This window comes from Musa acuminata, chromosome BXJ2-1, assembly GCF_036884655.1.
Source record: "Musa acuminata AAA Group cultivar baxijiao chromosome BXJ2-1, Cavendish_Baxijiao_AAA, whole genome shotgun sequence".
NCBI lineage: Eukaryota > Viridiplantae > Streptophyta > Magnoliopsida > Zingiberales > Musaceae > Musa > Musa acuminata.
Window position 1 is genome coordinate 916,335 of NC_088338.1, and position 27,624 is coordinate 943,958.

The window sequence follows — 27,624 nt, forward strand, 5'->3', positions numbered from 1 at the left end:
CTATGCAACATCTACGCTTACATTTTTATCGATAGCTACCCTAATCCTAATCTTCTTCGACGTTAGTTGACTCCATGTGTTGTCCATGCTGGTCTTGCCACATTTGCAAAGAAGAATGAGGGGATTGTACGTGAGGATAACGAGGAATACGAAGGTTGATGGCCACAAAATGAGATAGGAGGGGTCAAGGGTGGACTAGCCCATGCATGAAGGCGGCCAAGGGTATTATGAACGATTAATGACTATTCAAAACAAAGGGAGGTAATTGGTAGGGTAAAGGCATGTAAGCCAACTCGCCCATGGAAACACAAGTGACCAAGGACTCACGTTCGCTTGCGGCCCTCCACCTTATCGTAATAAAGGAGAGGGAAGGTAGGGTGACAATGCAAGTGGAGACGATAACGATTCCGATGAAGATACGAGTAAAATAATATTTTTGTACTAGAAGAGGATGCTTTACGAGAATTTTTGAAAGTTCGAGACAATCCACAAAAAGTTTATCAAAACTAAGAGATTTTTTTTAGAAATTTATACAAGAATATTTTAAAAAATAATTAGAATAGGAGGTTAATAATTGAATATAGAAAAAATTATTCCTGCATAATTTTTTGATATAGGCTCTCATCTGATAAAGACAATTAGTAGGGTTTTTATAAGTAAATTGCCAAAAAATAATAATTTGTAGTGGCCGCCCCCTCCCCTCCTTCCATCTCTCTCGAACACCTTAAAATCCCTAAACACTGTTCCCCAAACCTCGCTTTAACAGCAAGGAGCGGAGCCGATGTCGGCTTGTTGATCGAGCGGGCTCAGTCGCAGCAAAGGACCGGAGCGGCATAGGCAACGGTAGCGACAACGTAAATTCTCTCTCTATCTCGCTTCTCTTACACTCCCTCGATCTCTGTCTGGTTCGAAATGCGATGCATGTGGAATTTTCTCTTTTCAGCGAGCACTGTCATTCTTGATCCGAACTGGAAGTAAAAAATTAAGTAGTCTCATCTCTTCTATATGTATATGACCCTACTCTTCTTACAAAAAGACACTTATCCCTTTTATTTATACTAAGACTAGATGATGCTCCTCGTCGCCAGTCATCATATGCAATTTTAGCTGGGATTGTCTGTTCCTATAGGTTCAACCTAGAATTAATCATGCCAATTCATCAAAATATGCTGTTTTGTCTCAATGTGGTTTCAAATTTGAAACATTGTTCGGCATGCTTGTATTTGAAGTAGAATTATCAATACAATTTATTGGTTGTCTAGATGAAAATTTCTTTTCTCATGAGTATTTGGTTTAGGTTGATTCAAGGGTATAGCTACTGGTGACTGAAATCATTGGTTGATCCTTGTCAAACATGAAAATAAATTAAAATTCAATTCTTTAGTTTTGTCCCAAACAAGGGATCATAGTAATTGTCAGTTAAATTCAACTTGTATTTAACCTTGCTTGTTATAAATAAGTCGTTCCGAGGGACCATAGTAGTAGTAGGTTGATTAGTTGATTTTAACGAACATTTACTCATCACAGTCGAAGGAAAGAGAGGAAAAAAAGATAATATTTGATCAACTTCCAAGAAATAAAATGCAAACTCATGACCTTTCAAAAAGAAATGCGAACACATAAAACTAATCCTTTCATGATGATTAAAACTAATCTTGATGATGGATTTATGTTGTAAAGAAATCAGAACACATAAAAGCTAATCCCTTTTTGATGAAAGTAATATATGTTGTACCATGTGCATATCTTATAAAAAAATAATTATAAAAAAGTAAATGTAAAATCACTTCTCTTGAGCTATATTTAACATATACACACTAAATAGAACACCAAACCAGATAGTGTAATCTAGTGAAAAAAGATATTAAACAATGGACAACTCTAGTCTATTGAGTCATTACAAGTTTTAAACAAGCAGGTAAACTGCAAGCATAGCTGGTAGTGATCCCATGTTAAAGAGCAGGAAACTAAAGGTCTAACAATAGAAAATAAGCAATATCGAGGGCAAAAGGCAAAGAAACCATTAAGATAATCTCAGATAGTAAGGCTTTTGCAGAAAGAAGTTGATCATAAGTGCTGCATCTTTAGTATTATGGATGAGCTTTCAGGTTGAAGTTATGTTAGACATATTTCTCATGCGTGGCATCAAGTTTAAGATTGCAGGATTTAGATGAATAAGCATATATTTTTTAGCTGTTAAGTCTTGTTTCATAGATTGCTGCATCTTTGGTTCATTACTAATTTGTTATTGTCTACATGGTTTAAAAGTTTGTGACACGAGGTGTACTAGTATATGCTGGCAAAATGATTGTCAACTGTGATGGATGATCATGGTGTGTGTGCTAATGATCAAGGTCTCTGTTTCCAGACACAAATGTATGCATGATCTTGTCGTGACAGGAAATGCTATGCCAACGCAGATTGACTTTTAAATCGATGATACTATTTTACAAGTTAGTAGCACTTGTTTTGACTTCCTCTTGGTCTAACCTCTTGTTCATGGTACCAACTGTGACAGATCTTGATTTCTTGTGATGCCCAAAAATCCTGTATATTTGTTCCTTTCCTTCGTGAATCTTATTGCATACTCTTTATCCACTGGATTCTTTATTCTTTTCATTCATGAAATTGCTATGCTTGACCAGTGAGATGTACAGAACTTTAACATATGAAAGTAGTTATTCAGATTGGTTGCAGTTGTCAAGGTGCTGCTGGTAGGCATAACTACATGTCTTATGTCCCAACCTTGTTCTCTCTCTGTGTGAAGACAATTACAGCTGCATTAGTACATGGTTGGTATTGAAGATAATAAAATTTAAAATTTCGCTGTTAAATTATGAATCTTCAGAAATTAACATGCAATATAACAATTCATTTTTTAATTGCATACCAAAATCATTGCATGTCACAGGAAATGAGCATGTGGAGGACATCGTTGAACTTCCTTCGGAATTGTTTGATGGCTTGGCGACAAACCTGCCTCCATTGGCATTGCAAAATATGCATGAATTGCTAGAAAGGTGTTTTGCCATTGAAAGACTAAATGCACTACTTACTACTTCAAAATCTCTACTCTTCTAATGGTAGTTAGCTTTCAACTATTTTTTAGCTTTTCACAACTTTCTGTGTTCTCTGCATTCATTTTCAGTATTTCTTGGATTTAATTCTTTGTATCCCTTTATCCATCACATAAATATATGCTTTTTGCAGTATTTGTAATACCTCTGTGAAGCTCACTTACAGTGATAAGTACAAGGAAATGCTTCATATTTTGTCTTACATTAAGTTAAGCAAGTTAAAATATCATTTAGTTCATGTGGATAGTTTGGGTTGATTTTCATACTACACAAATGTATGAACACATTTATTTTTATGATTGCGATACTATGGAATAAACTGAAAGTTTCATGAGTAACTACGCTTCTCATCTAGTGATTGTTGCAATGTTGGACAACACTATAATTTGAGTTACCTTGAAAATAATATTGGACCATATAACTGTAACATTGTGTCCCTTGTGTTGCTCATCACCATCATGCTGCAGTTGATCATCCTGTTACTCATCTAATTCTCCGCCTCTGTCGCTTCTGCCATCTACTGCTCCTCCCCTCTTCCTTTTCTCCAATTCCTCCTCTTTCTCTCCACCTCCTCCTCTTCTTCTCCTCCTGCCTCTCCTTGCCGTCTTCTTGCTACTGTGGTCCATCACACGGTATGCTGCATGGGCTGGATTGGCAAAACCTTGGTTATTAATATTTTTATGTCCTAAATTGTTGCTGAGGGATTACCTTAACTGGATAAATTGACATGTCAACTTATGTTGACAATTGTTGGATATGAATTGACTGTAAAAATCTAGGTAACATTTAGTTTCTAAGATAACCTATAGATGAACTTTTTAGCTAAGTTCCTTTAGCCCAATATGGTCCAAAAACAATAATCAGGTAAGTAATTGTTGAGTAAACCATATTGACATATTTTTTTATTTGTCTTTATTAATACTAATGTCTAGCTTTTTCCAATGTACATCTAATTTGCTCTATGCTTAGGTTCTTGCTTTATGATAATGTTGAATGTTGATATTATGAAGCTGGTATGTTTCATTGTGGGTTAGGATGTAGTCTAGGAACATCTGCTTATGTAATTTTGGCTATTTATAATCCAAATGGAACTTATAATTTTTTGATACAACTATGTCTCACATTAGAGATTTAACTTGTGGAGCCACCTTTTGAACACTCATTAGCAAGTAAAATTCAGTTGTAGTATAAGCATGCAACATTTTGTCTTTTAAGTTGTTTTTATTAGTTTCAGTGCTGCATATCACGTGAATTCCACTTTTGAGGACAGCCCTAGTGGTGTGGTGGAGCTTTTAAGTTTTAACAATCTTTTGTTGCATACTATATTACATGCTAGAGATCAATTGTGTGGCAATGACTCTTCTGAATATGTTGCTGTGAGCCTTTTTGGTGATATTTGGGTGCTTTGCTAGTCTATGCATTCACTTGCTAAATCAGTAGTATCTCTGTGACAGATTACCTGATAGTTGTGGTGGAGTAGGATTCACAAATGTTGGTGTTGACCATGGACGAAAACGTAAAAGGTTTGATTAGCATCATGTGTTTCATAAGAAATGGATGAAGGAAAATATAGTAAGAGAGATACCTATTTTCAGGAAAGAAGATTTTAATATGACATGGAAGATGTTATACATGAATCGCTGGCCTGAAGATATCACTATAACCCAACAAATTGGCTGTGTGGCAACACAAGATGGTTGTGAAATAGCTAAATTGTCAAATCAAAGTGTTGACTGGCAGCAACTATATTGGGAAAAGCATCTACAGAAGTATGCCTACTAATATGGTGTTACTCTGTGCTTCTTGCTTTATATTAAGTTTTAGTTGTTCACATAGAGACTATGACATAGTCGTCTGATTGCTATTGGTTATGACTGAGATTTTTGTGTTGGTAGTTGTCTAGATGAAGCTGCAGAGACGGCCTTACTTCCGTCTTTTGATGGTTATATTAGTGACCTAACAATTTCAGGTAAAATAGCATTTGATGTTCCCTCATTTCTATTCATAGATGCTTCCATATTTATTTTTTTTCCTTATAGAAGCGTGACTTACTCTAATTTATTTTTCTGAAACTTTCTTTAATTATCATGACTCAATTCTTAAATGATGTAGTACTGCACTTGGACAACTGACATAATGAAATTCCTTTTTACTGGAACAATGTTTTACAGGACTTCAAGGTTTCTTTATATTTTTTTATTTGTTGTTTTGTCAAGGCAACTTTTTTTCTCTTTTTCCTGGATGTTGTTTTCTTTTGTTGCAGATAACATCATGGATGTAATTGGTCATAGTGGAGGCACATTTTGTACCTGTATGAAATTGTCCTTCCATTGCAACAAATTTGGACAATACATTAGGTATCTTTTGTTTCAAACTTTCAATTATGATGTTTTAATCTGATTGTTGATGCCAGCAAATTCAATAGCTGGATAATTTAATTATACTCCTGAATTTTTTGGTTGTTTAATTGATTATTTCATTGAATATGATTTTAGGATATTGAGTTTAAAAGATTGAATACATTACAAACAGGATTTATTTGTCAACACCAAGGTTTGAAATACTAGTCGAGGCTGTACATACCATCCAACATTTATGTCTGACCAAGTACTGATACCAAATATATAGCCCGATGCTGATACATATACGTCCATTTTTGTTTCTTATTCAATGATATAGGGTTGTACAGTTTGATATATCGTCCAATATACTGTTGATATACTGGTGCAATAGATTATTGATACCGCTATTTGACTGGTATTTAAAATTTTGAGGTTTACAATATAGGCACAAAGCACTATACAGTGTTAAGTGCATTCAAGCTAGCACTGGCCTGAGCAGTGGCAATGAACACTTTCCCGACTTGTGGTGTTCAATACAATGTCCAATCATGTATCAGGATGAGAACTTGCCACAATCCCTGTGTCATTAGGTGATTTTAACCACAATTTTTATTTTGTAGCAATAATGAATGTTGTTCATTCTGTTTATTGCTTTTTCCACTCAAGAAGATGATGTCCTCTATCTTTTGCACACGTCTTTGTAAATATATTGCACTTATTTTTATTGGATTACCTATATCCAGCCTTTGGGAATCCTTTCTTTTATTGGAGATTTTCTTTCGGTAAAAAATTCATGTTAGAAGAGTTGAAAGTACATACTGTATTTTGCATCAGTTATTTCTGAATTTTGGTCCCCTTATATTGTTGCTGATCTTGGTTTTCTTGTAAATGCAGATACCTGAGACTTCAAAATGTGCTTTGTGTTGCAGAAACATGTGTAAGTGTAACAATAGCTGCCTTGAATTTTGTTGTTGGATTAGATTATGTCATTCTAGTGTGATTTATTGTTTGTTATTGGTATCCTCATTCCAGTTCTATTCAGAAATATCAACCAAAGAAATTGTTCCTTTGCATGTATATTTTACAAATATTCATGTAGGGATGGGACTGTCTTCTTTCATTTGTTCTTTTGATTGTTTCACTAGTGGGATTTGTCTAACAGTCAGTGTACCAAAATGATATTTACACTGTCTAAAGACTGATTTCAAATTGGTTTGTTTTGATTGGTTTTGTTTATACTTTATACTTTATACCTATCAAGTTTCAATTTTGTTTCAAAAGAAAAGGGTTTAATATCACTATTTTAAGATCCCCTGGAACTTGGCATTCTGCATCTCAATCTCCAATCAAATTAGTCCTTACTGTTTCATATAAGTAGCAAGGATTGTTATGTCAATCAAGATAAATTGACATTGGTTTATGTACCATGCCAGGGAGGTATCTACACATGTTATGCCAAGTTGTGCAGGTCCAAAGGTATAGACACATGTTATGCCAGCCTGTGTAGATGGTGCCAAGATATGACTAGGCCAAATTTTTTCTATGTTATCTAGCCTATGAGTGACAATTGGCATGGCATGATCAAGAATTATTGTGCTAATCAATTTGTGTTGGCATGAGTTAAAGCTATCATTTCCGAAAGGTATAAAAAAGTGCCATGTAGGCTCATGCCAAAGGTGCCGGCATATTGTCAGTGTTTTTTGTCTTGTGCCAGTTGGTACAATAGCATGCTGATCGTCATGGTTGGAAACTACAAAGATAGATCCATATTAGATTGTGTGGGTTAGCTTGTGTGTGTTTTTTGGGTTTTCATCATAAAAGCTCATTTTGTGTGGGTTACATTGCATTATTTTGTATCCCATATATCATCAATCTGGCTAGGGCAGTGCACTATGATAGTGATGGTGGTATGGTTGGTTATGATGCCTCCGGAATCCAATGTCACTGTGAGATCCTGGTTATCTATGTGGACTTAAGTGTAACTTACATATGTGACCTGGGCATCAGTTAATCAAGTGGGTAGATTGCCATACTCCAAATATCATTACTGGTACCAATTTTCTGTAGGACCAGTACACATAGCTTAGTAAAAACCAGCTGAGTGATTAGACCTTAGCCCTTAAACTACCAATGTTGAGTTTTCATGTGGCTAGTCATCAAACTGGAAATTACTCCCATCAAATTTTAGTGATGAAGAATGGGAGATACATGTATGTAATTGCTGTTTTGATTTCTCATGCAGAAAAGTGGATCACATCCTCTTCATCTGAGGAATGCTGTAAGATGGTTCTCACACTTCAAGATTGACATCCCAAAGGCGCTTCCAGTTTCAAGATTTACATCCCCAACTTTCCTATTTACACCTCCCCTCCCTCTCCTTTTATCTTGTTGACTCTATCATTTTCCTACTTCTGTATATTATAGTTGCCTTTTAATCCATATTTTATAATCTTCATGAATTAAGTTTGACAATTTCCATGTCTTTTCTTCAAAAAGTGTTCATGCATAAATCAGAAGTCTATCATTGTGGTAATGGTACAGACTGAGGTACCTTTTAAACATTGTGATTATCACACATATTCAAACTCAAAAACTCTATCATATATCACTTGCAGGAGCTACTTAGAGATTGCAAGTTGCAAGGTTTGGTGTTCAGAAGGATAATCTCCAAAAATCAGGTAAAGTCCTACATTTATGAGCACACAACATGATGGACCATGAGTTACAATAAGATTTAAACTTTTAGCTGTTTCTTAAAACATGTGCAAGAATAACAGCACTGTTTTATCCAAAATGATTCAATATTTTTAGGCCCTATTTCATCTAATGACCATTTAATTATATATATCTCATTAATTTGTTTAAATGCACTTAATGCTTGGCATGCTCTGAAAAATGAGAGCATGCAGAAATTGCATTGGAGTACTTGAGGGCACGATAAGAAAAAACAATGTTATTAGTGCATATCATATTTGATTTTACAGAACAATTTTGATGGTTAAGTCGCTGAAAACCACTTCATAACTATATGATAAGCATGTTCTAACAGATTGAAAGAAGAAAAATGTTATTGTTTTTCAAAAAAGTTAATCTCTGAAGAGCAACTGGTACTATTTATCTTTGAATTGGCTGCTCGTTTTAATAACAAATTTTGTACCCTAAGTTCTGGAGGCTCATGTTTTATTGCTTAGGTGCATGTGCTATATTTGTCGCTCCCAATTCAGAATAGTATTTTGTGTAACAGTATAAGCATGCATGAATAATTTATATTTCATTAAATGCTTTGTTGGGTTCCTTTGCTAGGAGAACTGACATGATGATGTGAGTTTCAGTATTATTACTTGATTGTTCCATTGCATCTCCAGGTTAATGGAGTGTGTATGCATCTAAACCAGCACAGGCAGACATTGCATTCTCTTGAATTTATGTATTCTCAGATTCCACCTGCTATGATAGATCAAATTTTTGGTTCTATACACAGAAGAGATGTATCTCAAACTCATGGTGTCCGAGAACTTCATGTAAAATCATCTCGCATCTTTGATAGCAAGTTATCTACCATACCTGCTGGCCTTTTGTCTTTTATATCATCAGGAAGGTACATCCGATCTTTTCATGTTTACTAGTTTGTTTAGTTTTACTTCAAAAACTTTTGTGCCCGAATATGTTCACTGTTGATCTGGCAATATTAGGTGACAAATATATACATCTGCAGATGCATCTAGTGCACATTTTAGTGAATATCGAGTTACAAAATGATTTAATGATTCTAGGGATACAAGTTAGACATTATTTCTTCTACTGAATGTTAAAATGAAGACCAGAAGCATGCCAACTTGAATCTTAGATATTTCTATATATAGGTGATACCTGCAAATATTTGTTAATTACATTGATAAAATAAGATTTTGATAGCTTTCTTATGCATTTTATGACATAATTTAGCATAAACTATAGAGGTGGATTTTGTTAATTATCTTTCCATCCAATAATTGCCATAACAAAGAAACCTCAACAGTTTTTTAAATTCTCAGGGACTTGCGAACACTGTGTTTTTGTGACAGTAAGTTGCTGCCAAAGTGTGCAAAAATGATTTTTGATGTTCTCCTTGGGTCATCTTCTGATGTAGTCACTCTAGAGATATCAGAGAACAATGTTAGTAGTTCATTGGTGTAAGATCACATTTACTGACTTGTTTTGGCCAAGATGCCTTTAGTTAAAGGTTGTCTGTATTCTGCAGCTTGCTGGTTGGCTTTCTATGGTTGACAGAAAACCTTTAGAGTTTGCATTATTAGTGGAATCAAATGTGTCATTGAGGTCACTGAGGAAACTGAGCTTAAGGTACTATGTAATTTGTTTTTAATTGACTTATTCTCACTATTTTGTGAGGCTGTGATGGGATCTTTTTGTTTCTTATCTGTTAGTTTCCTGATGGAGTTTACAACTGACATTGGCAATATGTCAGGGGGAATAATTTTCAGAAGGAAGATGCTGAAGATCTTCATAATATCTTGGTTCATATGCCTGTTTTGAGTAGTTTAGACATAAGTGACAATGCTATAATGGATGATGGAATCAGGTAGTTATGAATTCCATCTGTATCCTTCATGTTACTTATTCAGAAGGAAGCTATCCACAAACTCTTCACTCATTTGTCTTCACAACTCTTGATTTCACTACTGAATCAATTAGTACATGAATTTTGCAGGAGTTTAATTCCTTATTTTGTTTGGGCTGTTGAGAAATCTTACCCTCTTTCAGATATTAAGCTAAATAATTGCAATCTGTCTTGCACGGGAGTGGCTGAACTTCTAAGAAGCCTTCCAACTTTGAAGGGGTCATTCTCTGTGGCAGAAAATAACCTTGGCAGGTTAGTCATCCAACTTCTATAATATCTTTCCATTTAGTCATCTGTTGGAAGCAGCTGCTGATACTATATTAAACTTCAGTTCAATAGCAGCACCTTTGGCAAAGTTCTTGGCTTCTTCCAGTGTTAGAAAACTTAACATTGAAGATGTGGAACTAGGAACATTAGGCTTTCAACAACTTGAGGATCAAATACCTAAAAAGATGGCTCTTCAAAGCATCAACATAAGGTTGTCACCTCTCTCTCTCTCTCTCTCTCTCTCTCTCTCTCTCTCTCTCTCCTGTTTGTGTGCAATTTCTGTTAAAAATTTTATAAGTTACTTGTAGCCTTAATTTTGTAGCAAGAATCGTGGTGGGCTCAGAGCTGCTTATTTCATCGTTAAACTCCTCATGTATTCACCTAGTATTGCTTATATCAACGCCGGAGGTAATCTTATGCCTCCTGAATCATCAGAAGTGATTTATGGTGCACTGAAACAGTCACAGGGTATGATTCTTAGCAAAATAACATTACAAATCTATAGTGTTTGTGATACTTGAGCTGTGAGTAGCAATCTAATGCATTTTAGCCAACATCTTTATATAAATCTTATGGGTCCAAACAATCGTAAATTTGATGATGAGCCAAGTTTCTTTAAGAAATATTTGGAATGCCAGTGAAATCATTTCCTTAACATTGTTAGCTATTACAGTCTTGTTTTGCTCTCCAATTTAAACATTTATCTTGTTAGAAAATGGTAATGGTGCACAATGTTTGGAAGATTGTTTAACCAAGTCTGATGAGTGAATACAGTTATTGGTATATTTGTCTATGGGATGTATTACTAAAAGCCTTGCCACTTTAAGAGTTTAATGTAATGTTGCATAATAGATCTAAGATGGTCATGCTTCTTTCTACCATCATCATAATGGAATTCTAGACAAATTTTGTATTTACTACACGTGACTAGCCATAGAAAGCACATGCTTAAAAGCCTGTCCAACTAAAGCCCTGTGACAATTTTTTTCTTATGAAAATCCTTGATAGTTAGGCATTAAAGCTTCTTTTATTGTTCTTGAAAATTCAGTTTTTGAAATAAGTAGGAAAAAGAAAGTGAATACAAATATATTAGTGGCTCTGCAATTTTCCTGTTATAGTTTGTGTTTGAGCCTGCTTGTGTACATTGTAACATGTCTCCGTGGTAGATATATATCTACATTATTATGGTAGAATTTTCTATCTTAGCTTATTGCATTGAGTTTGTTTAAATGAATTTGGGAATTGAAATAGCTTTTTTAGGGAACTATTTTGTGTGCTTTACTGAATCACTACAGTCAATGTCACATTTGCCAGCTGATTTACAATGCATTTTTCTAATTTAAATGAGGACCATTTTCATGATAATGTAGGGAATATATAGGGTGTAGTTTTCCTCTCTCATTGGATGTTTTGTGAAGGCATCATGTTCATGACTTTAGATGAGCAATATCTCCTACATATTTAATCCCACAAACTTCAGGCCTGTTCTTCCATTTTCGTTTCTTAGGTAAACTGGAGACGTTGGACTTGGGTGGGAATACACAATTATGCCAGTCAAATTATGCTTCCAGACTTACGGAATTTAGACTACATGGGAGGCCCATTGTGATCGTTCCTCTACTGCCAGCGTCAAGCACGCCATATGATGATGATCCTTAGCACATCTTCGCAATCACACTTGCTATTGGAAGATGAATGCTTCTGTTGGGTAGCTCAGAAAGTTTGTAGAATTGGACGTGAATGCTTCTGTTGATGCTTGATCATTGTGCAAATCTGGGGAATCATGCGAATGCAGGTGAAATAACTTGCACTTCCTCATAGAGAATGATTTTTATTCATAATATGAGTACTATAATTTTGTCACTTAGACTCTTATATGTTAGAGGATATTACCCAAATATAATTTTCTTTTGTTTTACTTTGCAATACAAGCATGATTTATGGTTTTTACTCTTTGGTTCCACCTTGACTGCCCAATAACATTTAATACTTATGAGGGTGACCAGTGATGCCTGCCCATTGCGTGTGGAGGGCTCGAACAGGGTCAATGATTGTAATGGAGGCAAGAGTCTAGATGGCATAGGTGTGATCGATAAGGGCTTGAACAGGGGACGACTATATGGCGCTGCTTGCTCGGGCAAGAGATTGGATGATGGGCCTGCCATGCGAGTGAAGAGAGGGGTAGGCCTATTGTAGCTACCTCTTTCCCCTTTGCTAATGTCGACAATAAAGGAGGAAGACGAGGGCTCAATGGTCAGCATGATAAGAGGCGACGATGACTGTGTTGAGGGCCTCACGATGGTGGCAACACAGAGGCGACAAATGACAAGTGATAACCAGGGAGGGATATTTATTGGATTATAAGAAATAGAAAGCACCATTTAGAAAAAAATGAAAACAAGATTATTTAAAAAAAAAATCAGTTTTTTTCAAAGAAATTACCTTTATTATTTTAGTTGTATTTTAGGTGTATAATATTTGAACTTTTGAACAACCAAATGGTTATGATCAAATTTAAAAAAATAAAAATAATGATTATACATCTTTGGTTCCTTAATCAACGATTAAGGTAATGAAAGAATTTGATTAGTATAAAATCATAGATAAAATCTTTAGCATGTAATTTGGGGTTAATTATATATTACCTATTATAGTTAGTTATCTTTAGCATTTCACTCCCTATACTTCAAAAAATAATATTATCATCCTTATAGTTGTGAAACATCTAGATCTATTTATACTAACGTCGTCGATTTTACCAACGAAAATTATAAAAATAAAGAGTAAAAAAATAATTTTAATATTTTAATTTGTGATAGCGAACAGCATTGGTGGTGGTGGACGATAATGTCGTTGGCGACCACGGATGGCTATTGTGGATAAGGAGAGCGATGGCGAAAGGTGAGGGCCGCTCGACATCTGCATCAATGCTAATGTAAGCATAGAACGATGAAATGACTATCGATGTAGATGTCAAACGGTCCTTTCATCACTCAACAACTACGTTAGTATCAATGTAATTGTTGAGCGTCGTCGGTCAATATTTTGCATTGATGGTCCTTTCATCCATTGACAACTACGTTGATGTCGGCGCAAATGTAAAGCGATCCTCATCTCTCGTCATCGCTATGCTCATCCACAATAGCTACCTGCAACCCTCGATGATGTCATCGTCCACCACCATCGACGTCGTCCGTCACCACCAATTGAAACGTTAAATTTATTTTTTATTTATTTATTTTTATTTTTTAGTAAAATTGATATCGTTAGGATAAATGAACCTAGATATTTTATTTTATATTAATATAATTTTTTAAAAATACTAAATGTAACTAACTATTATCTCATTATATAATTAGTCATCTAATTTAGAACAACAAGTCAAATAAAACTCTATCACTATCTACATAATTTAATTTAAATTATTTCTCTAAACGTGATAACCTTTAGAGTAGGAGGATTTTCTTATGTTATTATTGTTCTTGGAGAAACCATGTTATTAACAGCGCCGTAGCTCATCTCCAAACACACACCCAAAGAACAAACACAAAGAGAAACCCCATCGTTTTGCGTGTTGCCGAAGGAGAGAAGCTATGGCGGCGGAGACCCCTTTTGCCCTGGCGAGAGCCAGCTCTGCTACCTCTCTCCGCCCCGCCACTCTCAACAATGTGCCCTTCCGCTGCCACTTGCCTCCTCCTCCCTTTCGCCCCCGTCCCTCATCTCTCGTCACCGTGATCCCAAACAAGGGAGCAGCGTTGCGATGCGGCCGATCCTTGGCCGCCCGATCCATGTCCTCTTCCTCCCCCTCTCCCTCTTCGTCATCCTCGTCCTTCGGGTCGCGGCTGGAGGAGTCGGTCAAGAAGACCATCGCCGACCACCCCATCGTCATCTACTCCAAAACCTGGTGTTCGTAAGTGATGGATCCGTCCCTTCTGTCTTTCGATCCGTTTGTTGCCTCGTTGTGTTTGGTCGCGCTTATTAAATTTCCCATCGGTTGGCAAATTGAGGTACTCGATGGAGGTGAAGTCGCTGTTCAAGCGGATTGGAGTGCAGCCACTGGTCATTGAGCTTGATGAGCTGGGTAGAGCTTTTATTCTTTCTTGTTTGCTATTTTTCCCCAAAGTTATTTCAGTTGCAATTGTTAAATCGTTTGCTTGGTTCGTTGATATGAGTTAATTGTTAAAGTAGATATTTTTACATTGGAAATTGCTTTTTCTTGTTTTAGGATTTGATTCATTTGAAAAAAAAAGTAACATTAAGTTGTAATTTAAAGAGATGGAATGTTATACGGAATTTTTTGCTTCTGTGAGAGCTGAAGAGAGTGCTTTGAAAGTTGGAACAAAGAATTTGGTGGCTACAGCTGAGAGATAGTAATACAAGATTCTGTCACAGATGCTGAAAAATAAATCTTGCAATGAAATAAAAATTATCATCCCAAGTAAGATTGAGGAAGAAGATATTAACTACTCTAGATTTATATCTTTTCTTGGAACTGAGATATCTGGAAGGGGTCAATTGAGCCCTACTGTGTTACTTCAAAGCCCTATCCTGGATGATGTTGATAACTTGATCTTAATATTCTGAGAAAAGATTAATAAGGCTTTATATTCTATAAATAGTGAAAATTCCCATGGCTAGGTTGGTTACAACTCTACATTCTTAACTAATGCTGGGACATATTCAAGGATGAAACCGTATGGGAAGGTAGGAGTTTCTTTAGTTCAACAGGGGCAAAAGATGCAGCTTTATTTTCTAATTCTATGCTTGTAGACATGATTTTATGGCTAAAGGTGTTTTCTTTCTCCTAACTTCATGGTAATCTTGGAAAAACTGATGATAACATGGTCGATGTCCCTTGATTTCATGCCTTCCAAGATGAACTGTCTATGAAAATGAGTAAGAATACTTGATGGTAATAATTATGATTTATTGATCTCCAATCTTTACTTCATGAGATAGTTAAAGGATAGTGGTGCAAGACATGAATTAAAAAACCCTGGAAGGGAACACACTAAGTGGAAAGTCATGTAAATAAATGAGAAGAGTATAATAGAACGAATGCTCCATACATGGAGTAAAGATAAACTGATAGTTGATAGTTAATTATAGTCAATAAGACATCTCAAGAAGAAACTTTTAACTGATTTCAGTTCACCTTGCTGAAGTTACACCTTTTATATTTTTAGTCCTCTTCATGGTTTGACTAGTCAAGAACACTAAATAAGAGTATGTGCACATCCTATTTTGAAGGGATGAGTTCGATTAAAAGCAAATGCTTTGAATGATGAGTTGATTATGTACTATCATTTTTCTTTATTCTAGGTCTAGGAATATCACTTTTAACATGTTTCACGGTATTAGAACATCTGAAAATCACGTCACTCTAGGTCATATAAAAAAATCGTTACTCCAAGCTTTCTTCACATAGCTACTCATCAGTGACGCTTACTATCATGACATAGCAATGATACTTTTGCAGTTGCCTGTTTTATGATTCTTTTATGGTTATAAGTTATTTTTAATTTTTTATATCAAATGAAGAATGTTGTAGGTGGTTTGGCACCATTTTTGATCAATTTCAAATAAAGAAAGGGAGATTTTGTTGACTTAAACAGTTATGATATATACCAATAGAATTATGGTGTCAGATGGTAAGCATATTACCAGATACAGGAAGTGCTGATAGTGATACTCTTATAATCAAGCCAGTTAGCAAATTTTTTATTGGCTTACCTAAAATATGGCTAGAGTCTACATTATCTGGACTGAATACAAATCATTTCCCACAAAATACTATTCAGCTTCCAAAGAGCAAGCATTGTATTCAAAAATGGAATCATCCAAATCGAATTCAATGACTTGACAACATATTATAACTGCCACTCCAAAGAATCCTAGATGGTAAACCTGTAAAAATGGGGCAAACATTCATAAATCTTGGTAAGCAATGAGCATCGCCCAAGTTTAGATTCATGTTGGCTCTGTGATTGTTGAATGCAGTCATTCAGTGCCTTCTAGATAGTCAAGAAGTATGTGATAATATGATATAAAAGAGAACAATGGGAACTGACAAGGTGCTTTGTCTCAAAAAGCCAGCCACCGTTGATCCAATTACTAGAGGAATAAATATTTAAATTTAATTACAAAATGATATCCAAAATGATATGATCAATATTTCCGGATTAACAAAAAATCTCGAAGCAATAAATATAGGAAACTCTAGGAAGAGAATTTATGGGAATATTTCTTCTAATAAGCAAAGAATTAGTAAGTAAACTCTGATTTAAGCTTCCATGGACAACTCAAGTTTGAGAGGCACTTGTAAATTCCATAAGCTATTCCAAGAGACCCTCCATCAATGTCTGGTCATCTATACCCAATCAAATAATAAGCCGTTTTGCCAGTTGTATCACATGTGCATCATGGGACGAAGCTTCCCCAGATTGTCAAATTCAACTAGGAAAAGCACTAGCCGGGTTTTAGCGTAGAAAGCATAACAAACTACTTATTCATCATTGTAGTTCAAATGTCTCAAGAAACATATTCCTTTTTCACTCATCAAATGTTACAGAAGTAGTTGTTAGTTATTTTATCAATGAGACAAATATTGCTAATATCATAGCCCTATAGACTTTGTCTTCTTTAGAGATATAATTAGGCATCTACTAACCGCATTCCAGTTGCCTTAAAAATTATTCACTTTCCTTTTGTTACGCGTTACATGACTCCATATTTTCTTGTTGGTGAAGCAGTATGCCATGTTGATATGAAATTAAATCTAATCTTTTTGTATGTGATTTTTCATTTTCATTATTAGTGACATGGTTCTAAGATTGTAAGAAGTTACTTACAATCTTTGATCAAATTTTAACAGTAAGTGAAAAAAATCTGACATTCCAATTCAAATATTATATTTCTATAATCTGTGATTGTGTCTTATTTCAGGTCCTCAAGGGCCTCAAGTACAAAAAGCACTGGAAAGACTGACAGGACAACATACTGTTCCTAATGTATTCATTGGTACATAATAAAATACTCAGTTTAGAATCCTTAGTTATTCTTTGAAAGGACCGTATTTAATTTAAAGTTACTTTTCAATTAGTTATTACAAGTAACAAATGCAAATGATGTCATCGGGCTAAACTTTAGAGCAGTATATTGGAAATTTTAGTCACTGACAATCATGTGAATGGAAGACAAATATGCTTACAGAATCAAGCTTTAGAAGAAATCATTTAATATCTATCATGTTCTATTATGGTATTTCTGTGATTGTGAATTTACTCTTTGCATCATGATTTTATCCAATTGGTTGAGACTTAGTATGATCCTTAAGTAATTAAACTCTATTTTGGTTTAGATTTAGTAATAACAAATTATATTTTGCTTAATGCATTAATCATTTAATCATTTCTTTTGTGATCATGAGGCTCAAGTATTTAAGGGTTTAAAAATTGGGACATGTCATACTTAGATGACCATTTTACTCTCACACTCTCTTAAACTCTCTCAAACTCATTTTTTCTCATGTTCTCTCTCTTATTCTCATATTTTTACTCTCCTAAATTCAACAAAACAATGATTTGTGGATTGAATCAAATTTAGGAGGCTAATTTGGGAGGATTAAGCGGAAGAACGATCCAGAATGGATCGAAATTGCGAATCTTGCACAAGACTACTCCTCAAAACCTGAAAAAGATATATGACACTATTCTTACCTAATTTACATTAGTTTTGTTAAAACTATACTGAATGTATATTTATTTCTAACTTAAAAATCCTATCCTAATTTTTTTTTTCTATTTTTCGGATATTTTTGGAGGATTTTATGCCTATTTTAGGTGTACCATTTGGTACACCATGGCGTACCACTCGATATATTGTACCGTATCATACCGAGCAAAGCTCAGTACATCGATACAGTACATGATTAAGAACTTTGCATATATTATTTATATAATATTCACGTTTGTAACTGTATATAATGATATATATAAGTTATATACTTATACGTCAATTAAGAATGTCATATCACATTATAACAAATAGGAGATCTTAATCCTATTTCTTGCCTGTATTAGGCTAGGTCACGAAGCAAAGATGAAATAACTTTGAGGTGGTGATGATATCTACCTTGGAAGTGGGACGGAGTGGTTAATGATTGGCTGACAATGCATGGAGATCTATGAGTGGGTAACAATGACAGCTTTTAGATGGTAGTGCATGAAATAATCTGTTTTTACTCAGAGCTGAGTTTTGTTAAAATCAGAGGAATTGGTATCAGCTACATAAAAAAGAAGGGCAACTCAATGAACAAGGTTGTCAGCAATACAGGATCTATGAGGATTAATGAACACAATCTTACCCCTAGAGACCAGATGGTTATATCTGCTACTTGAGCCCTTCATCTAGCACACAAAAGCACAATCATTATTAACATTGAGTTTGTTCTTTCCTTAGTTATCTTAGTTTGTTCCGGTCAAGGCCCTTATATGTGTTCGTAGTGTTGGCCTATCCTAGTATGATATATTGGAATTATATTGGTATCATCCAAAGTTAGTACAATTTTTAACTGATTTCTTGACCTTATATTTAAAGTTCCTAGGGATCGAGCTAATTCTAGCTAACACAGTAGGACTTTGATTAATTTAGCCAATGCAAGCAGATTTGGTAGCCTCAGAAAATCGGAGAAATTAGTCTTACATGTTATAGCTGTATGGTTGAGTCTTGCATGATTTTTTTACTCTTACACCATACTAAATGCACCATTAAACATGATGAGCTCATTTAGATTGGTATACAGAAGAGAAGAAAACTGTAGAAAGAAGTATTAGAAACAATGAGAAATGATTTTATGGGTCTCAATTTGACTAACGATATTGCCCTCGGTATAGATCAATGGCTGGAAAGATCGACTTAGCTTATCCCATATAATTGAGACCTCACCATATCACAATCCTATGGTCCTAATATTTTTATTTTTCTTGGTTGCAGGAGGCAAGCATATTGGTGGTTGTACAGGTAGCACCTTTTCATCTTTGTTTGATTTGCTTCGGAAATTTGTCAATGATGATACTCCTGCCATATATTTTTCACAGCATGGGACATGACACTTCTGTTTCATGTGATTCATTGCTAGTGATAAGACTCTTTATCTGTTATTTGATTTCTTTGAGTATGGAGGCATTTCCTTTCCTTCTTGTTTTTGCAAATTTTAAATCCTTATCTTTCCTTGTAAATTTATTTTGTTCTAGTTTAAAATAACAAACCAAGCAATCCAAAAGAGGAAACCATAATGCATGCTGCAGAATTACCATTAAGAAAGAGGAAAGATTTTTTAAGGTAACCATGTAGTTTGGTTATGTGCTTGCAAAGAACATTTATTTTGCTGACAGTAACAAAATGCATGTTTGAATAAATACCTTCAATGTTCTAAAGAGTGGCTATGATATATGAACATGTATGTGCTCCATAATAAAAACCATAAATAATAGATAACTGACATCAAATGAAAAAAATTACAGTCATTTGTTATAGGTAGATTTATATATGGTCAAATAAAAGAGGGAATATACATGCTTATATAAGAAAATACTTGACTGATGTCTATAGGAACGGGTAAAGTCTTGTGTAACTAAAACTATATTTTCATGATCCATGGTTTGTAGTATTAGCATAATATAAAATTATAAACAATAGTAATATGAAGGAAACATAGTTCAGATGCATTCATTTCCTTTTCTGCTTTTGATGACCACATTGGTTTTTTGTGGTTCTGTGTCTGCATATCCTTGATTGCATATGCATATTGCTGTGCATCGCGCTTTGGAGAAATATTACTTGTTTACAGAAAGAAGGTAGATCACTGTGCTCTTTTTTGTTCTTCAACCCTTATTTGCCTGCAGATACTGTGAAACTGCACCAGAAAGGAGAGCTAACTACTTTACTATCGAAACTCAACATTGGCACAGAGAATTAGTATCAGCCTTAAGTCAGTTCTTTATATGTATTTGAAGTAGTAACAATACCATTTTTGTTCGATAACATGTGCTTTACAGTTCACATGTCATTTTTGACTGAATTGTCGGCATCGTACCCAGTGATATGTTCTTTTAAAATACTTCATCGTATCTGGTGTGGTAGACCCCTTCATTCACAGCAGCTATTGATGCTTCACCGAGACTTTTTCATGACCATAGAACACAATGCAATCCTTTTACTGAGGACAGCCTATGTTTTTTGTCAGTTTCATGACCCTACACTTTATTGTCATAAACGTAGAAGAATTTGTGGTCACCAATATGCATAAATGCAGGTCGCATCTCCCAGGAATTAATGTGGTAAGAACACCACATGAGAATGCATCTATCTGCATAAGAAATGCCTAAGCAAGAAATTAATCATTGGATTGGCTTTCTTGCACCACTATGATTTAAATTTGGGGCCCCCAAGCCTTCCTGCATTATAATTCCTAAGCATTGTCTTCTTGTGCGCAGATAGGTTCAGGTTTTTGAGATTGTTTGTGACCTAATAGTTCAGATCTCATATTGTTCTTCTATGTTTTACCGACAAATCAGTTCAGTAGACAAAAACTAATATGGCTTATAAGGTTTGATAAATATAATAATAGCCTATTAAGCTCCAGTCGTAGTAAATCAATTATCATACTATTATCAATTTTAATTTAAATATTTTGATTAGTAATTTGCATCAAACGAATATTATCATAATAATTTATCTATCTCTATCTGTGAACGAATTGGCAGCAAGAAGAAATCCCAATAACAAAGCATAAATATTCTTCGTGACCATTCTACCGTTCTTTCTACCTTGTGTTCCACGTAATCGATTAAGCGGCTGTGGGAAGCATCTGTCATGTCATCAAAAAGGCACAGTTTAGGCATAGTTTTTCTCATATCAGCATGTAACATATCGACCACATGCAGCAGAAGATACGTGTCTTTTTGCAGCTTTAGCTGTTCAAATAAGAAACTATGATGAACCATTTATAGATAGTCTTCCAATCTTCCAATGGAAATTATCATCTAAACGTTTGTTACAATCACAAAAAACAGTCCTTCTGGCAGCAAGAAAGACAACTTTTCTCCAATGGAAACAGAAACAAGTGTTCCATTTTTAAATCACAGTAATTGGCACGTACCTCGAAGAGCAAAGGAAAAGGAGTGCTGCCAATCAATAGACACATCAACTTGCCACCTCCAATCAGTACTCAAAATTTCAAATGTTCTCAATGAACCTGCAAAACTTGAAGAAATTAGTAGTCCATTCCTCCCATTCCTCCCATTCCAGCACCCATAGCAGGAGCATCCTCATTCTTGGGGAGTTCAACGATGACCGACTCGGTTGTGGTCATCAAGGACGAAACACTGCAATGGGCAAAATAGCAAGTTACAACATTGATCCACTAGAAATTCCATGCTACAATGGCGAAGAGACCTAATCGTGAGACACTCTATTACCAGACAAACACTAATTTCATACACTGAATTGGGGCATTTTAGATTCTAAGTTTACACCACATCAGAATTACTTGCAATTAGCTTTTTACATATTAGGAATTTAAGCAGATGGCCCCTAACTATTTACCTTGCAGCATCCACCAATGCAGTTCTGATGACCTTCAATGGGTCAATAATACCAGCTTTCACCATGTCGACGTACTCGCCTGTACGCCGAATCATCCATGTAATTACAACCTAGAGAAGCATTAAAAAGAAAATAAACTTTAAATTAGGAAAGCTTAACACAAGCGAACCTTTGGCTGCATCATAGCCAAGGTCAAGTTCATCCTGTTCCAAAAGCTTGCCAACAACCACAGCCCCCTCTACTCCAGCATTGGATGCAATGGTGTGAACTGGAGTCTGCAAGTTCATGAGCAATTCATATCAAATGTTAAAGAGCAGATGCATTATTTAAAATTCTCTGAAGCTCAAGAAGACCAGTCAAAAGAACCTTCAGAGCATTCTGAATTATTTGGACACCAATCTTTTGATCAAAGTTTGCAGTCTGTAACTTATCCAGCTCTTTAGATGCATAAAGAAGTGCAACACCACCACCTGCAAAGAAGAGAAACAATTACAATCATTTCCAGATAAGGAGAGGTTCGAAAGAGATGCAGAAATGTAAAGATCATTAAATATAAGTTACCTGGGACAATTCCCTCTTCAACAGCCGCTTTTGTTGCATTTAAGGCATCTGTGACTCTGTCTTTTTTCTCACCAACTTCTGCTTCACTGGCCCCTCCAATCTGCAGGGTTCACAAATATGCCACAGAAAATTATCAACTAACAAATACACATACCGATGTTGCCATTTTCTTGACAAATAACAGCAAAAACCAACTCTTAGCAAATAATTGAGTTTACGATTCTTAGACACAAGACATGAAACCTTCTGTATAAAATACATACGCCCAGAAACAGGCACCCTGCAATCGGATGCCACCGATTTGTTTCACTGAACGCAAAAATCGGCACCATAGTATTTTTCGTAAATTAAGTTTCTCAGGACTGGACTTCTGCACGAGTACCCAATTGTCTGAAAGTCACAAAAATAGAGTTTCCCCAAATCACATCAGACAATCTTTACCTTCCCAGTTCCCACCACAGTCAAACTTACGAACGTGAAAACCCATATGAATGTTTTAAAAACCCATCTAGTGTGATTACTTTGCTTCATGTTTTAAAAACCATAAAAGCCAGAAAATATAACACAACTTATGAAAGAAAGCCAAGTACCAATTTAAGCAATGACAACATCACATACCTTGAGGACAGCAACTCCACCAGAAAGCTTCGCCAACCTCTCTTGCTGCTTCTCTTTGTCATAGTCTGATGTGCTCAATTCAATTGCAGATCTTATCTGCCAAAAAGATAAGCACGCAACAATTTAGTTATAGTTTAAAGCATGAAGGGTATACCAATTTTTCTCTTGTTTTATCTTATCAAATGAAACAACTGAAAGAAAACTGACCTGGTCACATCTCTCTTCTATAGCCTTCTTTTCACCAGATCCATCAAGAATCACAGTGTTGTCTTTTGAGATTGTCACCTACAATGTTATCACATCATGTACTTGTTTAAAGCTCATGCACAGATTTGTAAGTAAAGAAATTCCAAGTATATTTCTACTGTGATCACCGTAGACCAAATCCATTGAGCAAGGAATGCAGTAACAGAAAAATATATTGAGATATATTACTAAAGAAAAAAATCAAGCTATCAAGACAGAACTTGTATAATCAGAATGGAAATACATTTAGACACCAATGTTGACCTCAAATCCTTTTGTTTACTTATTGAAACTGGCACGAGAAATTAAGGACATAGACTGACACACACATGGCAAAAGTAAGAGTAAAGAACCTAGCCTCACCTTTTTGCATGTGCCAAGCATGTCAAGTTCCACTTTCTCAAGGTTCAAACCAAGTTCTTCTGTTATGAGCTAAATTGGCAAGAAAAGAGTTGTTTCATCAACAAGTAATGACAAACCCTAAGAAACAAGCTATAATCTTGGTCGCCAATGAGACTCACAGATCCCCCAGTGAGAATAGCAAGGTCTTGCAAATTGGCTTTCCTGTTCTCCCCAAAGCCGGGAGCTTTCACAGCACAAACCTGTACTTCATTGTACTTTGTCAGAATACTGTAAATTAACATAATTTTGTAATGGCTAACTAACAATAGATGGATTTACAAAAAAATCACCTTAATCCCAGCACGAAGCTTATTAAGAATGAGAGTGGCCAGTGCATCACTTTCTATGTCTTCTGCAACAATCAGCAAAGGTCTCTGTCTCTGAAGACATCGAAGAACAATGATGTGAGTAGATACCACCGTACGAGCTTACTACATGCAGGGGAAAATCAAAGATTGTGTACCTTCAAAGACAACTCTAACACCTTCACAACTGCATTGATGCTTGAAATTTTCTTCTCATGAATCAAAATCAGAGGATCTTCAAGTTCCTGTGATATTAGAAAATTGAAGTTAGTAGATGATACGACCATATTGAGTATTAAGTATATGGATAGACATCTTACACATTTTTGGTTCTTTGGATCAGTAATAAAGTAGGGTGATATGTAGCCTCGATCAAATTTCATTCCTTCAACGACTTCTAGTTCATTGTCTAGAGTTTTCCCATCCTGAAAGAGAATCATAAAATATCAAGCTTAATTGCCACAATGTAAATGATAATCGATATGCATCAGCAGAATAGCAAAAAGAAAAAATGAGCACCAATTAGTAAAATTTGTGGACTGATCAGCCAGCAAAAAAAAATACAATTTGTACAGGCAGAGGAAGTAGCACATGCTCGCATACTTCTCACAGAGCAAATTGCTGACCACCACAGTCACATGTCTTTGGACAAGGTTAAGTGGATTTTGTATTTAATGTTCCCTATAACTCTATCATGAGCAAAGCCACCCACTAAAGCCATCCAGCTTGTGTATAGCGTCACATACCCAAATGTAAATGAACAAAAGATCAATTCATATTTGTTTCCATAGTTCTGACACTATCAGTTGTTTCAAGATAGAATATAATGCATGCATGACTTGCAATATAAATAATCAGAAGTGCAACAATTTCTGATAACATGTAGCAATAAATGTGCCACAACAGAAAACCTCCACAATAGGACCAGATAAATGATGAGCTTTGCACCCATTTAGCTATAATGAGAGCTTAGTTAGTCATTCCTTTCATAGCAACTCTAACTTTTAAAAAGATAACATTTTGTAAAGATATAAACATACTCGATAGTCGATACTATGCAAATTTAACACCAAAACAGATGTAACTTACTGCTACTGTGATGACTCCCTCTTTGCCAACTTTCTCCATAGCTTTTGCAATTAGTTCACCAATTTCTCTTTCTCCATTAGCTGATATTGTACCAACCTTTCAAAGAAGGAACATTTTTTTGTTCAAATAGTTACTTTAAAAATTAATACCATCCTAAGGCATAAGTAAAACATGACAAGCTCTTGCATGATGTAAATGCCTGTATTTTTAGATATTAGCATGACAAGCTCTTTACATGTAAAAATGCTGACACCATATTATCTTCTTAATGCCATAAAACTAAAAACCTGAGCTATCTCTTCTGAGGTACTAATCATTCTTGCTCTGCTCTTCAAATTAGTCACCACAGCATCAACAGCCATTGAAATGCCACGTCTCAGATCCATTGCATTCATCCCGGCAGCCACTGACTTACATCCTTCAGCAAATATTGCTTTTGTAAGGATGGTAGCACATGTTGTTCCTGCATACATATAAATACAAGATTATTAACTCACAATATTATTAACTCAAAAAGAACCAGCCCGAATTCATGTGCTCACAGACAGGACAAAAATCCCAAACTCAATTTAATTCGCACAGTTGGTTGAATGGGGCTAGATCCACTCATGGTGGGCATTGACTGATTCATGAGATGTTTCATAAATTGAGAGTAATAACTAAAAAACTACACTGTTTCTCACTAACATTTCACTTTTAGTGTTTTCCAAAAACTGTGTACGTAACTTTCAACCTGCCAGGTATTAATATACAAGACAAACTTTGAGGGTTCTTTGATGCTCTTTGACATTTTGCCTTTCCATCACTGGCATTTGGGTGGTGGAGAATATGTCTCTATTAGTTGTAATCACTCACATAATCTGAGCAGTACATAATTTAACCAAAATCTAGTAATCTAAGTTATAAAAGGTAAGATTTACTTTCAATTCGATTTAATTTCATTATACATAATGGCAGGCCAGGGCACCGTCGGCCATGCAAGCCTTCAATTTCTGTTCTGTTTGAACAGGAGGTATGACAGCACATTATCAGGGAAGTTACTACAAGGACCTCATCACCATGTTTGAATCGAGATATAAACCTTACGAGATAACAAAAACCAATGAACTAAATGTAGGTAAGATGTGACTTTGCCAACTGAATCTTAGCAACATATCTGTTACCCTCCCAAAACAATGATGAAGACAAGGATTTTATATGCAACCCATTCATGTTAACAAGGACACATAACCATGCTAATAATTATTAAAGAAACTCCAAGGCTTACCATCACCAGCAACATCATTGGTTGCATTGGCAACCTGCTTCACAAGACTAGCACCCATATTCTTTATTCTGTCCTTGAACTCGATGCTCTTTGCAACAGTCACGCCATCCTTTGTAACTTTGGGTGCACCAAAGCTTTGCTCTAAGACGACATTGCGACCCTTCAAGCCAAGAACCAAATTTGTAACAATAAGATTTTAGGATAACTAATTGTGTTGCTTCAGAATTAATTATTTTCCCTTAAAATAAATATTCAATGCATACAGCCTGTTAACCAATCAAGCATAAATAAGAAAGCACCAAGAGAATCCACTTCCATATCCCAGTTGATCTAATCAGTTATCTTTGTCGGCTTATACAAGTTAAAGGTCGATACCTTTGGGCCCATCGTCACCTTCACCGCATCAGCAAGCTCTTCCACTCCCTTAAGCATCAAAGCACGAGCCTCGACTCCAAATCTGATATCCTTTGCAGCGTAATTTCTACTCCAACCAACCCTACTTCCAATCTGCAGCACCAAACAAAACTCCATTACTCTCAAGATAAAAGTTTAATCCAGATCAATATCAACGACCACAACTCAAAATCAAAACTCTACCTGTTTGGAGCTGCTTCCCGCAACCCTGCAAAACCAAAAGGAAAAGAACAACATTCAGAACCAAAAGCGCACAATGCATACGATTAAGAACGATCTACATTTGCTTGTGATATCTTTAATAGCAGATATCTTACCGGGCTCTGGAGGCGAGGGAGGCCATGGCGCGATACATGGTGGGCTTCGGTAGAGACCAGATTAGGGTACTCGAAGAGCGGAGGCGACGACAGCTGAGGGTTCTTAAAAAGGGAGCCTTCGTAGTTTCCAGAAACTGTTAGACGCGGCTTCTAGGGTTTGGGGTTTAAGCGATGAAGCGACTAAGATGCGGCACAGGAATAGTATTACCTATAATGTTCCTCTAACGTGGACGAATATTGACCGTACATCTCATCGGTACACACACAAATAGTTACAATACGCTGGTGGTTCGCGGAACATATACCTGTTGGCGTACCAAACCGAGTAGGGTAACGACCATCCACGGGTCCAAGTGGCGGCGGCGGCGGCGGCAGCGGCAGCGTCTCCCGCTACGGTCGACATTGTTCTTCAGTATTTGGCAAGCAACTAAATAGGGATTACAAATCAAAATCTACGAACATATACAACTTAAATTATTCGGGCGATTAAAAAA

At 35.7% G+C, this 27,624-nt stretch overlaps 3 protein-coding genes across 9 annotated transcripts; 2 read left to right on the forward strand and 1 right to left on the reverse strand.

Moving 5' to 3' along the window:
- The first annotated feature begins 680 nt into the window (after positions 1-680).
- LOC135598327 (uncharacterized) lies at positions 681-12,254 on the forward strand. 6 transcript variants are annotated; one of them, XM_065091938.1, is made up of 18 exons: positions 681-854; positions 2,369-2,453; positions 2,687-2,792; positions 2,912-3,020; positions 4,532-4,600; positions 4,673-4,846; positions 4,973-5,046; positions 5,341-5,434; positions 6,314-6,356; positions 8,035-8,097; positions 8,785-9,017; positions 9,454-9,574; positions 9,660-9,760; positions 9,885-9,998; positions 10,128-10,289; positions 10,369-10,515; positions 10,627-10,772; positions 11,812-12,254. In XM_065091938.1, exons 3-18 carry the CDS (start codon positions 2,729-2,731, stop codon positions 11,961-11,963), a joined length of 1,866 nt encoding a protein of 621 aa, XP_064948010.1. In that variant the 5' UTR covers positions 681-854; positions 2,369-2,453; positions 2,687-2,728; the 3' UTR covers positions 11,964-12,254. The 6 variants fall into 6 exon arrangements, with proteins under 6 accessions (XP_064948010.1, XP_064948009.1, XP_064948008.1 ...); XM_065091937.1 differs by lacking the exon at positions 2,369-2,453 and having other exon boundaries at positions 2,679-2,792; XM_065091936.1 differs by lacking the exon at positions 2,369-2,453.
- A 1,546-nt stretch (positions 12,255-13,800) lies between these two features.
- On the forward strand, positions 13,801-20,434 carry LOC135583008 (monothiol glutaredoxin-S10-like). Of its 2 annotated transcripts, XM_065091945.1 has the most exons (5): positions 13,803-14,214; positions 14,312-14,385; positions 17,250-17,324; positions 19,299-19,325; positions 20,210-20,434. In XM_065091945.1, the coding sequence occupies exons 1-5, from the start codon at positions 13,898-13,900 to the stop codon at positions 20,281-20,283; spliced, it is 567 nt and encodes a 188-aa protein (XP_064948017.1). In that variant the 5' UTR covers positions 13,803-13,897; the 3' UTR covers positions 20,284-20,434. The 2 variants fall into 2 exon arrangements, with proteins under 2 accessions (XP_064948016.1, XP_064948017.1); XM_065091944.1 differs by lacking the exon at positions 20,210-20,434 and having other exon boundaries at positions 13,801-14,214; positions 19,299-19,499.
- An 847-nt stretch (positions 20,435-21,281) lies between these two features.
- Positions 21,282-27,257, reverse strand: LOC135598328 (chaperonin CPN60-2, mitochondrial-like). The gene is made up of 18 exons (XM_065091943.1): positions 27,131-27,257; positions 26,997-27,021; positions 26,775-26,906; positions 26,400-26,559; positions 25,420-25,595; positions 25,133-25,228; positions 24,364-24,468; positions 24,202-24,288; positions 24,029-24,118; positions 23,858-23,938; positions 23,700-23,768; positions 23,298-23,375; positions 23,091-23,186; positions 22,473-22,572; positions 22,278-22,381; positions 22,081-22,186; positions 21,912-21,990; positions 21,282-21,691 (listed from the first exon to the last, which is right to left on the reverse strand). The coding sequence occupies exons 1-18, from the start codon at positions 27,166-27,168 to the stop codon at positions 21,580-21,582; spliced, it is 1,734 nt and encodes a 577-aa protein (XP_064948015.1). The 5' UTR covers positions 27,169-27,257; the 3' UTR covers positions 21,282-21,579.
- Positions 27,258-27,624: the final 367 nt, after the last annotated feature.

Coding starts and splice junctions, on each gene's coding strand:
- LOC135598327 (XM_065091938.1), top strand. CDS start 2,729: ATGTCTTATGTCCCAACCTTGTTCTCTCTCTGTGTGAAGACAATTACA. Junction 10,290..10,368: donor GCAGAAAATAACCTTGGCAG/GTTAGTCATCCA, acceptor ATTAAACTTCAG/TTCAATAGCAGCACCTTTGG. Junction 10,516..10,626: donor CTTCAAAGCATCAACATAAG/GTTGTCACCTCT, acceptor TTAATTTTGTAG/CAAGAATCGTGGTGGGCTCA.
- LOC135583008 (XM_065091944.1), top strand. CDS start 13,898: ATGGCGGCGGAGACCCCTTTTGCCCTGGCGAGAGCCAGCTCTGCTACC. Junction 14,386..17,249: donor CATTGAGCTTGATGAGCTGG/GTAGAGCTTTTA, acceptor GTCTTATTTCAG/GTCCTCAAGGGCCTCAAGTA. Junction 17,325..19,298: donor TGTTCCTAATGTATTCATTG/GTACATAATAAA, acceptor TCTTGGTTGCAG/GAGGCAAGCATATTGGTGGT.
- LOC135598328 (XM_065091943.1), bottom strand. CDS start 27,168: ATGTATCGCGCCATGGCCTCCCTCGCCTCCAGAGCCCG. Junction 25,229..25,419: donor CCTCAGAAGAGATAGCTCAG/GTTTTTAGTTTT, acceptor CTTCTTTGAAAG/GTTGGTACAATATCAGCTAA. Junction 24,119..24,201: donor TGTTAGAGTTGTCTTTGAAG/GTACACAATCTT, acceptor CGATGTCTTCAG/AGACAGAGACCTTTGCTGAT.